General features: G+C 51.9%; 1 protein-coding gene across 1 annotated transcript in view; it reads right to left on the bottom strand.

Moving 5' to 3' along the window:
• Nucleotides 1-15,875, bottom strand: part of LOC116937995 (serine/threonine-protein kinase mTOR) — a 221,813-nt gene that overhangs the window by 11,762 nt on the left and 194,176 nt on the right. The window contains 5 exon segments of the mRNA XM_076058486.1: nucleotides 185-253; nucleotides 677-812; nucleotides 5,833-5,904; nucleotides 7,708-7,780; nucleotides 8,975-9,060. Coding sequence (XP_075914601.1) covers nucleotides 185-253; nucleotides 677-812; nucleotides 5,833-5,904; nucleotides 7,708-7,780; nucleotides 8,975-9,060 — 436 coding nt within the window.

Here is a 15,875-nt window from a genome sequence, read left to right as displayed (position 1 = left end):
ACTGGGGGTGTCCCCTAGGGCTACAGCACCACACAGCAGCAGCAGACTCACACACAGGGACAGCTGCCACTGGGGGTGTCCCCTAGGGTTACAGCACCACACAGCACCACACAGCACCACACAGCAGCCTCACACACAGAGACAGCTGCCACTGGGGGTGCCCCCAGGCTGAGCGTCGCCTCACCAGAGCCACCCTGGCTGGAGGAGAAGGAGCCGTCCCTGCCGTGAGACCGCTTGGTGGGCTTGGCTGTGGCTGCAGAGGGGGGGGGGAGGGGGAGAGGGGGGGGGTTAGGGTGGTGGTGGAGGTGATGGTGGTGGTGGTGGTGGAGGTGGTGGTGGTGGTGATGGTGGTGGTGGTGGAGGTGATGGTGGTGGTGGAGGTGATGGTGGTGGTGGTGCAGGTAGTGGTGGTGGAGGTGGTGGTGGTGCAGGGGGTGGTGCAGGGGGTAGTGGTGGTGGTGCAGGTAGTGGTGGTGCAGGTGGTGGTGGTGCAGGTGGTGGTGGTGGTGGTGCAGGAGGTGGTGGAGGTGGTAGTGGTGGAGGTGGTGGTGTAGGAGGTGGTGGTGGTGGTGGTGCAGGTGATGGTGGTGGTGGTGGTGGAGGTGGTGGTGCAGGTGCAGGTGGTAGTGCAGGTAGTGGTGGTGCAGGTGGTGGTGCAGGTGGTGGTGGTTCTCACTGTCCATCAGGCGCCAGTTCAGGAGGGGGTCGTACACAAAAGCCTCGAGGACGGCCATGACGGAGTCACGGTGCTGCCTGAGCACTTCCATGACGTTGTGGCACGTGGTGCGGTAGTTACCGTCCAGACCAGTCACCTGCATCACCACCACAACAACCACAACAACCACCACAACAACCACAACCACCACAACAACCACCACAACAACCATCAACACGTGACGTTGTGACACGTGGTGCGGTAGTTACCGTCCAGACCAGTCACCTGCATCACCACCACAACCACCACAACCACCACCACAACAACCACAACCACCACAACAACCACAACAACCACCACAACAACCATCAACACGTGACGTTGTGGCACGTGGTGCGGTAGTTACCGTCCAGACCAGTCACCTGCACCACCACCACAACCACCACAACAACCACCACAACAACAACCACAACAACCACAACAACAACCATCAACACGTGACGTTGTGGCACGTGGTGCGGTAGTTACCGTCCAGACCAGTCACCTGCACCACCACCACAACCACCACAACCACCACAACAACCACAACAACAACCACAACAACCACAACAACCACCACAACCACCACAACAACCACCACAACAACAACCATCAACACGTGACGTTGTGGCACGTGGTGCGGTAGTTACCGTCCAGACCAGTCACCTGCATCACCACCACAACCACCACAACAACAACCACCACCACAACAACCACAACAACCACAACAACAACCATCAACACGTGACGTTGTGACACGTGGTGCGGTAGTTACCGTCCAGACCAGTCACCTGCATCACCACCACAACAACCACAACAACCACCACAACCACCACAACAACCATCAACACGTGACGTTGTGACACATGGTGCGGTAGTTACCGTCCAGACCAGTCACCTGCACCACCACCACAACAACCACAACAACCACCACAACCACCACAACAACCACAACAACCACAACAACAACCATCAACACGTGACGTTGTGGCACGTGGTGCGGTAGTTACCGTCCAGACCAGTCACCTGCACCACCACCACAACAACCACAACAACCACAACAACCACAACAACCACAACAACAACCATCAACACGTGACGTTGTGGCACGTGGTGCGGTAGTTACCGTCCAGACCCGTCACCTGCACCACCACCACAACAACCACAACAACCACCACAACCACCACAACAACCATCAACACGTGACGTTGTGGCACATGGTGCGGTAGTTACCGTCCAGACCAGTCACCTGCATCATCACCACAACAACCACAACAACCACCACAACCACAACAACCACCACAACAACCACAACAACCACCACAACCACAACAACCACCACAACAACCACAACAACCACAACAACAACCATCAACACGTGACGTTGTGGCACGTGGTGCGGTAGTTACCGTCCAGACCAGTCACCTGCACCACCACCACAACCACCACAACAACAACCACCACAACAACCACAACAACAACCATCAACACGTGACGTTGTGGCACGTGGTGCGGTAGTTACCGTCCAGACCCGTCACCTGCACCACCACCACAACCACCACAACCACCACAACAACCACCACAACCACCACAACAACAACCACAACAACCACAACAACCATCAACACGTGACGTTGTGGCACGTGGTGCGGTAGTTACCGTCCAGACCCGTCACCTGCACCACCACCACAACCACCACAACCACCACAACAACAACCACCGTCATCACCACAACCACCACCACAACAACAACAACCACCACCACAACCACAACAACAACCACAACAACAACCATCAACACGTGACGTTGTGGCACGTGGTGCGGTAGTTACCGTCCAGACCAGTCACCTGCACCACCACCACAACCACCACAACAACCACCACAACAACAACCACAACAACCACAACAACAACCATCAACACGTGACGTTGTGGCACGTGGTGCGGTAGTTAGCGTCCAGACCAGTCACCTGCACCACCACCACAACCACCACAACAACCACAACAACAACCACAACAACAACCATCAACACGTGACGTTGTGGCACGTGGTGTGGTAGTTACCGTCCAGACCAGTCACCTGCACCACCACCACAACCACCACAACCACCACAACAACCACCACAACAACCACAACAACCACAACAACAACCATCAACACGTGACGTTGTGGCACGTGGTGCGGTAGTTACCGTCCAGACCCGTCACCTGCACCACCACCACAACCACCACAACAACAACCACAACAACCACCGTCATCACCACAACCACCACCACAACAACAACCATCAACACGTGACGTTGTGGCACGTGGTGCGGTAGTTACCGTCCAGACCCGTCACCTGCACCACCACCACAACCACCACAATCACCACAACAACAACCATCAACACGTGACGTTGTGGCACGTGGTGCGGTAGTTACAGTCCAGTCCAGTCACCTGCACCACCACAACAACCACCACAACCACCACCACCAAAACAACCACCACAACAACAACCACCACAACAACCACAACAACAACCACCACAACCACCACCACAACCACTACCATCAACTCACACAGTGGTGGTGATGGTGGTTGTGGTGGTGGTATTGATGATGGTGGTGGTGGCCATGGTGATGGTGGTGATTGTGATGATGATCGTGGTGATGGTGGCGATGGTGGTGGTTGTGGCCATGGTGGTGGTAATGGTGATGATGATGATCGTGGTGATGGTGGTGATGGTAGTGATGGTAGTGATGGTGGTGATGGTGGTGATGATGGTGGTGATGGTGGTGATGGTAGTGATGGTAGTGATGGTGGTGATGGTGGTGGTGATGGTGGTGATGGTGGTGATGGTGGTGATGGTGGTGATGGTGGTGATTATGGTAGTGATGGTGGTGATGGTGGTGATTATGGTAGTGATGGTGGTGATGGTAGTGATGGTGGTGATGGTGGTGGTGATGATGGTGGTGATGGTGGTGATGGTAGTGATGGTAGTGATGGTGGTGATGGTGGTGGTGATGGTGGTGATGGTGGTGATTATGGTAGTGATGGTGGTGATGGTAGTGATGGTGGTGATAGTGATGATGGTGGTGATGGTGGTGATGGTAGTGATGGTAGTGATGGTGGTGATGGTGGTGATGATGGTGGTGATGGTGGTGATGGTGATGATGGTGGTGATGATGGTAGTGATGATGGTGATGTTGATGGTGATGATGTTGGTGATGGTGGTAGTGATGGTAGTGATGGTGGTGATGTTGATGATGGTAGTGATGGTGATGGTGGTAGTGATGGTAGTGATGTTAGTGATGGTGGTGGTGATGGTGGTGGTGGTGGTGATGGTGATGATGGTAGTGATGGTAGTGATGGTGATGGTAGTGATGGTGGTGATGGTGGTGATGTTAGTGATGTTAGTGATGGTGGTGGTGATGGTGATGATGGTAGTGATGGTGATAGTAGTGATGGTGGTGATGTTAGTGATGGTGGTGATGTTAGTGATGGTGGTGATGGTGATGGTAGTGATGGTGATGGTAGTGATGGTGGTGATGTTAGTGATGGTAGTGATGGTAGTGATGGTGATGGTAGTGATGGTGATGGTAGTGATGGTGGTGATGGTGATGATGGTAGTGATGATGTTGGTGATGTTGGTGATGATGATGGTGGTGATGATGTTGGTGATGGTGATGATGATGGTGGTGATGTTAGTGATGGTGATGATGGTGGTGATGTTGGTGATGGTGATGCTGATGCTGGTGATGATGGTAGTGATGGTGATGGTAGTGATGGTGGTGATGGTGGTGATGTTAGTGATGGTGGTGATGGTGATGATGGTAGTGATGGTGATGTTAGTGATGTGGTAGTGATGATAGTGATGGTGGTGATGGTAGTGATGATGTTGGTGATGTTGGTGATGATGATGGTGGTGATGTTAGTGATGGTAGTGATGGTGATGGTAGTGGTGGTGATGTTAGTGATGTGGTAGTGATGATAGTGATGGTGATGTTAGTGATGATGGTGATGGTGATGTTAGTGATGGTAGTGTTGGTGATGATGGTGATGATGATGGTGATGATGGTGATGGTGATGATGGTGATGGTGATGATGGTGGTGATGCTGATGATGTTAGTGATGATGGTGGTGATGTTGGTGATGATGGTGGTGATGTTGGTGATGGTGGTGGCGATGGTAGTGATGGTGGTGGTGATGGTGATGGTGGTAGTGATGGTAGTGATGGTGGTGATGGTAGTGATGGTGATGGTGATGTTGGTGATGATGGTGGTGATGTTGGTGATGATGATGTTGGTGATGTTAGTGATGGTGATGATAGTGATGATGTTGGTATGTTGGTGATGATGATGGTAGTGATGATGTTAGTGATGGTGGTGTTGGTGATGATGTTAGTGATGTTAGTGTTAGTGATGATGGTGATGATGTTAGTGATGATGTTGGTGATGGTAGTGATGGTGATGATGGTAGTGATGGTGGTGATGTTAGTGATGGTGATGTTGGTGATGTTAGTGATGGTGTTGGTGATGTTGGTGATGATAGTGATGGTGGTAGTGATGGTGATGATGTTAGTGATGTTGGTGATGATGTTAGTGATGTTAGTGATGGTGGTGATGATGTTAGTGATGTTAGTGATGGTGGTGATGATGTTAGTGATGATGGTGATGATGATGATGGTGGTGATGGTGCTGATGATGTTAGTGATGTTGTTGATGTTGTGGTGATGTTGGTGATGATGTTGGGTGATGTAGTGATGTGTTAGTGATGATGGTGATGTTGGTGATGGTGGTGATGGTGAGTGTGAGTGATGTTGGTGATGTTAGGATGGTTAGGTGTTGTTATGATGTCAGTGATGGTGATGGTGATGGTAGTGATGATGGTGATGATGTTGGTGTTGATGTTAGTGATGGTGATGATGTTGTGATGTTGGAGATGTTGGTGATGTGGTGATGTTAGTGATGGTGGTGATGTTAGTGATGGTGATGATGTTGGTGAGATGGTGATGTTAGTGATGGTGGTGATGTTAGTGATGGTGATGTTGTTGGTGATGGTGTTGGGTATGTAGTGATGTTAGTGGTGATGGTAGTGATGGTGATGTTGGTGATGTTGGTGATGATGTTGGTGATGTTGTTGTGATGGTGCTCACCTCCATGGCGTTAGTGAGCATCCTGGGTGAGACGGAATGGCTTATCCCGGATTTCTCCCATGTCATGGCCACCTGGCCCCCACCCACCACAACCTCATCATCCATCACACCCATCATCAACATCACCCACCATCCATCATCCATCACCTCATCAACATCACCCCTCCCCCACCATCATCAACATCACCACACCATCATCACCACCATCTCACCATCATCACCATCACCCCCACACTACACATCACCATCACATCATCACCACCATCATCACATCATCAACCCCACATCATCATCCCCCACTCAACATCATCACCACATCATCAACATCATCATCACCATCAACATCACCATCATCATCATCAACATCACCATCATCATCAACATCATCAACATCACGCCAACATCATCATCATCCTCAACATCATCAACAACCACACCATCATCATCATCAACTACCACCACCATCATCACCATCATCAACATCCACCACATCATCCACCATCATCAACATCACCATCATCACCATCATCACACCATCACCACCATCAACATCATCACCATATCATCATCATCCACATCACAACAACACCAACATCCAACCATCACATCACCACCATCACACCACCATCATCATCATCATCACCATCATCATCATCATCAAACACCATCATCAACATCAACACCATCATCACCATCAACATCACCATCATCATCAACACCATCATCAATCATCATCATCACCATCATCATCATCACCATCACACACCACTATCATCAACACCACCATTATCAATATCACCATCATCATCATCAACATCATCATCATCACCACCATCATCAACATCACCATTATCATCAACATCACCATCATCATCACCATCAGCATCATCATCTACATCACCATCATCAACATCACCACCATCAACATCACCACCATCATCAACATCACCATCATCATCAACATCACCATCATCATCAACATCAACACCATCATCAACATCAACACCATCATCACCATCATCATCAACATCACCATCATCATCAACACCATCATCACCATCATCATCATCACCATCAACATCATCATCATCAACATCACCATCAACATCACCACTATCATCAACACCACCATTATCAATATCACCATCATCATCAACATCATCATCATCACCACCATCATCAACATCACCATCATCATCAACATCACCACCATCATCAACATCATCAACATCATCATCATCACCATCATCAACATCATCAACATCATCACCATCATCATCAACATCACCACCATCATCACCAACATCATCATCACCATCAACATGATCATCACCATTAGCATCATCACACTACCACAGTGAACCCCACCCACCCACACTACCACAGTGAACCCCACCCACCCACACGGTCACCGTGAACCCCACCCACCCACACGGCCACCGTGAACCCCACCCACCCACACGGTCACAGTGAACCCCACCCACCCACCCACACGGTCACCGTGAACCCCACCCACCCACACGGACACAGTGAACCCCACCCACCCACACGGACATCGTGAACCCCACCCACCCACACGGACACAGTGAACCCACCCACCCACACGGCCACCGTGAACCCCACCCACCCACACGGCCATCGTGAACCCCACCCACCCACACGGACACAGTGAACCCCACCCACCCACACGGTCACAGTGAACCCCACCCACCCACACGGACACAGTGAACCCCTCCCACCCACACGGACACAGTGAACCCCACCCACCCACACGGACACAGTGAACCCCTCCCACCCACACGGACACAGTGAACCCCACCCACCCACACGGACACCGTGAACCCCACCCACCCACACGGACACCGTGAACCTGACCTCAAAGCAGTCTCCAAAGTCGATGTGGAGGATTTTTCCCGAGAGACGATCCAGCATGAGATTGGAGGGATGGCTGATTGCACACAACACACAAAGACAAAGGTCCCCCGTGTAGCCTCTTAACAGACTGTCGGGGCAAGTGTTGTCAGGGGGGCAAGTGTTGTCAGCAGCGGGTAGCAGCCGCAGTGGCGATGAAGGCCGGCATGGTGGCATACGTAGAGGAGGTGGAGTGGGTGGGTGGGTGAGTGGGTGGGTGAGTGGGTGAGTGAGTGGGTGGGTGAGTGAGTGGGTGAGTGAGTGGGTGAGTGAGTGGATGCGTGGGTGGGTGAGTGAGTGAGTGAGTGGGTGAGTGGGTGAGTGAGTGGGTGAGTGAGTGAGTGAGTGGGTGAGAGAGTGAGTGAGTGGGTGAGTGGGTGAGTGGGTGAGTGAGTGGGTGAGTGAGTGAGTGAGTGGGTGAGTGGGTGAGTGGGTGAGTGGGTGAGTGAGTGAGTGAGTGGGTGAGTGAGTGAGTGGGTGAGTGAGTGAGTGGGTGGGTGAGTGGGTGAGTGAGTGGGTGAGTGAGTGGGTGAGTGAGTGGGTGAGTGGGTGAGTGAGTGGGTGAGTGAGTGAGTGAGTGGGTGAGAGAGTGAGTGAGTGGGTGAGTGAGTGAGTGGGTGTGTGGGTGGGTGAGTGAGTGAGTGAGTGGGTGTGTGGGTGAGTGAGTGGGTGAGTGAGTGGGTGGGTGAATGGGTGGGTGAATGGGTGGGTGGGTGAGTGGGTGGGTAAATGGGTGGGTGAGTGAATGGGTGGGTGAGTGGGTGGGTGAGTGAGTGAGTGGGTGAGTGAGTGGGTGGGTGGGTGAGTGAGTGGGTGGGTGGGTGAGTGAGTGAGTGGGTGTGTGGGTGGGTGAGTTAGTGAGTGAATGGGTGGGTGAGTGAATGGGTGGGTGAGTGGGTGGGTGAGTGGGTGGGTGGGTGAATGGGTGGGTGGGTGAGTGGGTGGGTGAATGGGTGGGTGAGTGAATGGGTGGGTGAGTGAATGGGTGGGTGAGTGAATGGGTGGGTGAGTGGGTGGGTGAGTGGGTGAGTGAGTGAGTGGGTGAGTGAGTGGGTGAGTGAGTGGGTGAGTGAGTGAGTGGGTGAGTGAGTGGGTGAGTGAGTGGGTGAGTGGGTGGGTGGGTGAGTGAGTGGGCGAGCGGCTGGGTGAGCGGCTGGGCGAGCGAGCGGCTGGGCGGGCGAGCGAGCGGCTGTGCGGCTGTGCGGCTGTGCTGGGCTGAGCGAGCTCCCACGTACCGGTCCCCAGCCCCAAGATGTATCCCACCATGGACATGACGGCGAGCGATCGCGTGTAGTTGGTGCGCCGATCGAACCACACCTAGACAACAGACAACAGACGCCCGCACCGGGTAAAGCCTTCACAGGCTGTCGGGGCAAGTGCTGGCTAGTGGCTGCGCTGCCGATGAAGGTCCCGCACACCCCACACCACAGAGCGTGGCCAGAACCACCGCGCCCGGCCGCCTTTGTCTCCCCAGCGGCGATGTTCACTGCACACCGCGCCAGGGCGCTCATTCGAGGCCGAGTCGACCCTAGGGGAGGAGGCCCCAGGACCGGTTCAGACGATGAGTCACGTGGCGGTGTCGGCCCGGAGCGGGAATCGAACCCGGGGACGCCGGGTTCGTAGCGCAGCGTGGCGCTAACCGCTGCACCACCGCTCCCCCCCCACACACACACACACACACTGACTGAGTGACTGACTGAGTGACTGACTGAGTGACTGAGTGACTGACTGAGTGACTGACTGAGTGACTGAGTGACTGACTGAGTGACTGACTAACTGAGTGACTGACTGAGTGACTGACTGACTGAGTGACTGACTGAGTGACTGACTGACTGAATGACTGAGTGACTGACTGACTGAATGACTGAGTGACTGACTGACTGACTAACTGAGTGACTAACTGAGTGACTGACTGACTGACTGAGTGACTGACTGAGTGACTGACTGAGTGACTGACTGAGTGACTGACTGACTGAATGACTGAGTGACTGACTGACTGACTAACTGAGTGACTAACTGAGTGACTGAGTGACTGACTGAGCGAGTGACTGAGTGACTAACTGACTGACTGAATGACTGACTGAGTGACTGACTGACTGAGTGACTAACTGACTGACTGAGTGACTGACTGAGTGACTGAGCGAGTGACTGAGTGAGCGTCACCTCCGAGCTGGGGCTCTTGAGCCACAGTAACTTGGCGAGATCGTCCCCTGCTGTGTTGTTCACCGCGTGCTCAAACACCTCCACCTTCTGCAGCAGGAGCGAGTGACTGAGTGACTGACTGAGTGACTGAGTGACTGAGTGACTGACTGAGTGACTGACTGAGTGACTGACTGACTGAGTGACTGACTGACTGACTAACTGAGTGACTAACTGAGTGACTGACTGACTGAATGACTGACTGAATGACTGAGTGACTGAGTGACTAACTGAGTGAGTGAGTGACTGAGCGAGTGACTGAATGACTGAGTGACTGAGTGACTAACTGAGTGACTAACTGAGTGAATGACTGACTGACTGACTGAGTGACTGAGTGACTGACTAACTGAGCGACTGACTGAGTGACTGAGTGACTAACTGAGTGACTGACTGAGTGACTGACTAACTGAGCGACTGACTGAGTGACTGAGTGACTAACTGAGTGACTGACTGAGTGACTGACTGAGTGACTGACTGACTGAGTGAGCGAGTGACTGAGTGAGTGACTAACCGACTGACTGAGTGACTGACTAACTGAGTGACTGAGTGACTGACTAACTGAGTGACTGACTGAGTGACTGAGTGACTAACTGAGTGACTGACTGACTGAATGACTGAGTGATTGAGTGACTAACTGAGTGACTGAGTGACTAACTGAGTGACTGACTGAGTGACTGACTGACTGACTAACTGAGTGACTAACTGAGTGACTGACTGACTGAGTGACTGAGTGACTGACTGAGTGACTGACTGACTAACTGAGTGACTGAGCGAGTGACTGACTGACTGACTAACTGAGTGACTAACTGACTGACTGACTGAGCGAGTGACTGAGTGACTGAGCGAGTGACTGAGTGAGCGTCACTCCGAGCTGGGGCTCTTGAGCCACAGTAACTTGGCGAGATCGTCCCCTGCTGTGTTGTTCACCGCGTGCTCAAACACCTCCACCTTCTGTAGCAGGAGCGAGTGACTGAGTGACTGACTGAGTGACTGAGTGACTAACTGAGTGACTGACTGACTGAATGACTGACTGAATGACTGAGTGACTGAGTGACTAACTGAGTGAGTGAGTGACTGAGCGAGTGACTGAATGACTGAGTGACTGACTGAGTGACTAACTGAGTGACTGAGTGACTGAATGACTGAGTGACTGAGTGACTGAGCGAGTGACTGAGTGACTGACTGACTGACTGAGTGAGTGACTGACTGAATGACTGACTGAATGACTGAGAGACTGAGTGACTAACTGAGTGACTAACTGAGTGAGTGACTGAGCGAGTGACTGAATGACTGAGTGACTGAGTGACTAACTGAGTGACTGAGTGACTAACTGAGTGACTGACTGAGTGACTGACTGAATGACTGACTGACTGAGTGACTGACTGAGTGACTGACTGACTGAGTGACTAACCGACTGACTGAGTGACTGACTAACTGAGTGACTGAGTGACTGACTAACTGAGTGACTGAGTGACTGACTGACTGAGCGAGTGACTGAGCGAGTGACTGAGTGAGCGTCACCTCCGAGCTGGGGCTCTTGAGCCACAGTAACTTGGCGAGATCGTCCCCTGCTGTGTTGTTCACCGCGTGCTCAAACACCTCCAACTTCTGTAGCAGGAGCGAGTGACTGAGTGACTGAGTGAGTGAGTGACTGAGTGAGCGAGTGACTGAGTGACTGAGTGACTGAGTGAGTGACTGACTGAGTGACTGAGTGACTGACTGACTGAGTGACTGAGTGACTAACTGAGTGACTGACTGACTGAATGACTGACTGAATGACTGAGTGACTGAGTGACTAACTGAGTGAGTGAGTGACTGAGCGAGTGACTGAATGACTGAGTGACTGAGTGACTAACTGAGTGACTGAGTAACTAACTGAGTGACTGAGTGACTGACTGAGTGACTGAGTGACTGAGTGACTAACTGAGTGACTGACTGACTGAGCGAGTGACTGAGTGAGCGAGTGACTGAGTGACTGAGTGACTGACTGACTGAGCGACTGACTGAGTGACTGAGTGAGCGTCACCTCCGAGCTGGGGCTCTTGAGCCACAGTAACTTGGCGAGATCGTCCCCTGCTGTGTTGTTCACCGCGTGCTCAAACACCTCCAACTTCTGTAGCAGGAGCGAGTGACTGAGTGACTGACTGACTGACTGAGTGACTGACTGAGTGACTGACTGACTGAGTGACTGACTGACTGAGTGACTAACTGAGTGACTGACTGACTGAATGACTGACTGAATGACTGAGTGACTAACTGAGTGACTAACTGAGTGAGTGACTGAGTGAGTGACTGACTGAATGACTGACTGAATGACTGAGAGACTGAGTGACTAACTGAGTGACTAACTGAGTGAGTGACTGAGCGAGTGACTGAATGACTGAGTGACTAACTGAGTGACTGAGTGACTAACTGAGTGACTGACTGAGTGACTGACTGAGCGAGTGACTGAGCGAGTGACTGAGTGAGCGTCACCTCCGAGCTGGGGCTCTTGAGCCACAGTAACTTGGCGAGATCGTCCCCTGCTGTGTTGTTCACCGCGTGCTCAAACACCTCCAACTTCTGTAGCAGGAGCGAGTGACTGAGTGACTGAGTGAGTGAGTGACTGAGTGAGCGAGTGACTGAGTGACTGAGTGACTGAGTGAGTGACTGACTGAGTGACTGAGTGACTGACTGACTGAGTGACTGAGAGACTGAGTGACTAACTGAGTGACTAACTGAGTGAGTGACTGAGCGAGTGACTGAATGACTGAGTGACTAACTGAGTGACTGAGTGACTAACTGAGTGACTGACTGAGTGACTGACTGAGCGAGTGACTGAGCGAGTGACTGAGTGAGCGTCACCTCCGAGCTGGGGCTCTTGAGCCACAGTAACTTGGCGAGATCGTCCCCTGCTGTGTTGTTCACCGCGTGCTCAAACACCTCCACCTTCTGCAGCAGGAGCGAGTGACTGAGTGACTGACTGAGTGACTGAGTGACTGAGTGACTGACTGAGTGACTGACTGAGTGACTGACTGACTGAGTGACTGACTGACTGACTAACTGAGTGACTAACTGAGTGACTGACTGACTGACTGAGTGAGTGACTGACTGAGTGACTGACTGACTGAGTGACTGAGTGACTGACTGAGTGACTGAATGACTGAGTGACTGAGTGACTAACTGAGTGACTGAGTGACTAACTGAGTGACTGAGTGACTGACTGACTGACTAACTGAGTGACTAACTGAGTGACTGACTGAGTGACTGAGTGAGTGAGTGACTGAGTGACTGACTGAGTGACTGAGTGACTGAATGACTGAGTGACTGAGTGACTAACTGAGTGAGTGAGTGACTGAGCGAGTGACTGAATGACTGAGTGACTGAGTGACTAACTCAGTGACTGAGTGACTAACTGAGTGACTGACTGAGTGACTGACTGACTGACTAACTGAGTGACTGACTGACTGACTGAGTGACTGACTGACTGACTGAGTGACTGAGTGAGCGTCACCTCCGAGCTGGGGCTCTTGAGCCACAGTAACTTGGCGAGATCGTCCCCTGCTGTGTTGTTCACCGTGTGCTCAAACACCTCCACCTTCTGTAGCAGGAGCGAGTGACTGAGTGACTGACTGAGTGACTAACTGAGTGACTGACTGAGTGACTGACTGAGTGACTGAGTGAGTGAGTGACTGAGTGACTGACTGAGTGACTGAGTGACTGACTGACTGAGTGACTGAGTGACTAACTGAGTGACTGACTGACTGAATGACTGACTGAATGACTGAGTGACTGAGTGACTAACTGAGTGAGTGAGTGACTGAATGACTGACTGAATGACTGAGTGACTGAGTGACTAACTCAGTGACTGAGTGACTAACTGAGTGACTGACTGAGTGACTGACTGACTGACTAACTGAGTGACTAACTGAGTGACTGAGTGAGTGAGTGACTGAGTGACTGACTGAGTGACTGACTAACTGAGTGACTGACTGACTGACTGAGCGAGTGACTGAGTGACGAGTGACTGAGTGAGCGTCACCTCCGAGCTGGGGCTCTTGAGCCACAGTAACTTGGCGAGATCGTCCCCTGCTGTGTTGTTCACCGCGTGCTCAAACACCTCCAACTTCTGTAGCAGGAGCGAGTGACTGAGTGACTGAGTGAGTGACTGACTGAGTGACTGACTGAGTGACTAACTGAGTGACTGACTGAGTGACTGAGTGACTGAGTGACTAACTGAGTGAGTGACTGACTGAGCGAGTGACTGAATGACTGAGTGACTGAGTGACTAACTCAGTGACTGAGTGACTGAGTGACTGAGCGAGTGACTGACTGACTGACTAACTGAGTGACTAACTGAGTGACTGACTGACTGAGCGAGTGACTGAGTGAGCGAGTGACTGAGTGACTAACTGAGTGACTGACTGAGTGACTGACTGACTGAGTGACTGACTGACTGACTGAGCGAGTGACTGACTGACTGACTGAGTGACTGACTAACTGAGTGACTGACTGAGTGACTGAGCGAGTGACTGAGTGACTGAGTGAGTGACTGACTGACTGACTGAGTGACTGAGTGACTGACTGACTGACTGAGCGAGTGACTGACTGAGTGACTGAGTGAGCGTCACCTCCGAGCTGGGGCTCTTGAGCCACAGTAACTTGGCGAGATCGTCCCCTGCTGTGTTGTTCACCGCGTGCTCAAACACCTCCAACTTCTGTAGCAGGAGCGAGTGACTGAGTGACTAACTGAGTGACTGAGTGACTGACTGAGTGACTGACTGAGTGAATGACTGAGTGACTAACTGAGTGACTGACTGACTGAATGACTGACTGAATGACTGAGTGACTGAGTGACTAACTGAGTGAATGACTGAGTGACTAACTGAGTGACTGACTGACTGAATGACTGACTGAATGACTGAGTGACTGAGTGACTAACTGAGTGACTAACTGAGTGAGTGACTGAGTGACTGACTAACTGAGCGACTGACTGAGTGACTGAGTGACTGAGTGACTAACTGAGTGACTGACTGAGTGACTGACTGACTGAGTGACTGAGTGACTGACTGAGTGACTAACTGAGTGACTGAGTGACCAACTGACTGACTGAATGACTGACTGAGTGACTGACTGACTGACTGAGCGACTGACTGACTGACTGAGCGACTGAGTGACTGACTGAGCGAGTGACTGAGTGAGCGTCACCTCCGAGCTGGGGCTCTTGAGCCACAGTAACTTGGCGAGATCGTCCCCTGCTGTGTTGTTCACCGCGTGCTCAAACACCTCCAACTTCTGTAGCAGGAGCGAGTGACTGAGTGACTGAGTGAGTGAGTGACTGAGTGACTGACTGAGTGACTGAGTGACTGACTGACTGAGTGACTGAGTGACTAACTGAGTGACTGACTGAGTGACTGACTGAGTGACTGACTGAGTGACTGACTGACTGAGTGAGCGAGTGACTGAGTGAGTGACTAACCGACTGACTGAGTGACTGAGTGACTAACTGAGTGAGTGAGTGACTGAGCGAGTGACTGAATGACTGAGTGACTGAGTGACTAACTCAGTGACTGAGTGACTAACTGAGTGACTGACTGAGTGACTCACTGAGTGACTGACTAACTGACTGACTGACTGACTGAGTGACTGACTGACTGAGTGACTGAGTGACTAACTGAGTGAATGACTGACTGACTGACTGAGCGAGTGACTGACTGACTGACTAACTGAGTGACTAACTGACTGACTGACTGAGTGACTGAGTGACTGAGTGAGTGACTGACTGACTGACTAACTGAGTGACTAACTGAGTGACTGACTGACTGACTGAGCGAGTGACTGAGTGACTGAGTGAGCGTCACCTCCGAGCTGGGGCTCTTGAGCCACAGTAACTTGGCGAGATCGTCCCCTGCTGTGTTGTTCACCGTGTGCTCAAACACCTCCACCTTCTGTAG

Source organism: Petromyzon marinus (assembly GCF_048934315.1).
Source record: "Petromyzon marinus isolate PM22_M1 ecotype Great Lakes invasive population chromosome 75 unlocalized genomic scaffold, UKy_Petmar_22M1.pri1.0 chr75_unloc.4, whole genome shotgun sequence".
Classification (NCBI taxonomy): domain Eukaryota; kingdom Metazoa; phylum Chordata; class Hyperoartia; order Petromyzontiformes; family Petromyzontidae; genus Petromyzon; species Petromyzon marinus.
This window is presented reverse-complemented; position numbering and strand designations above follow the sequence as displayed.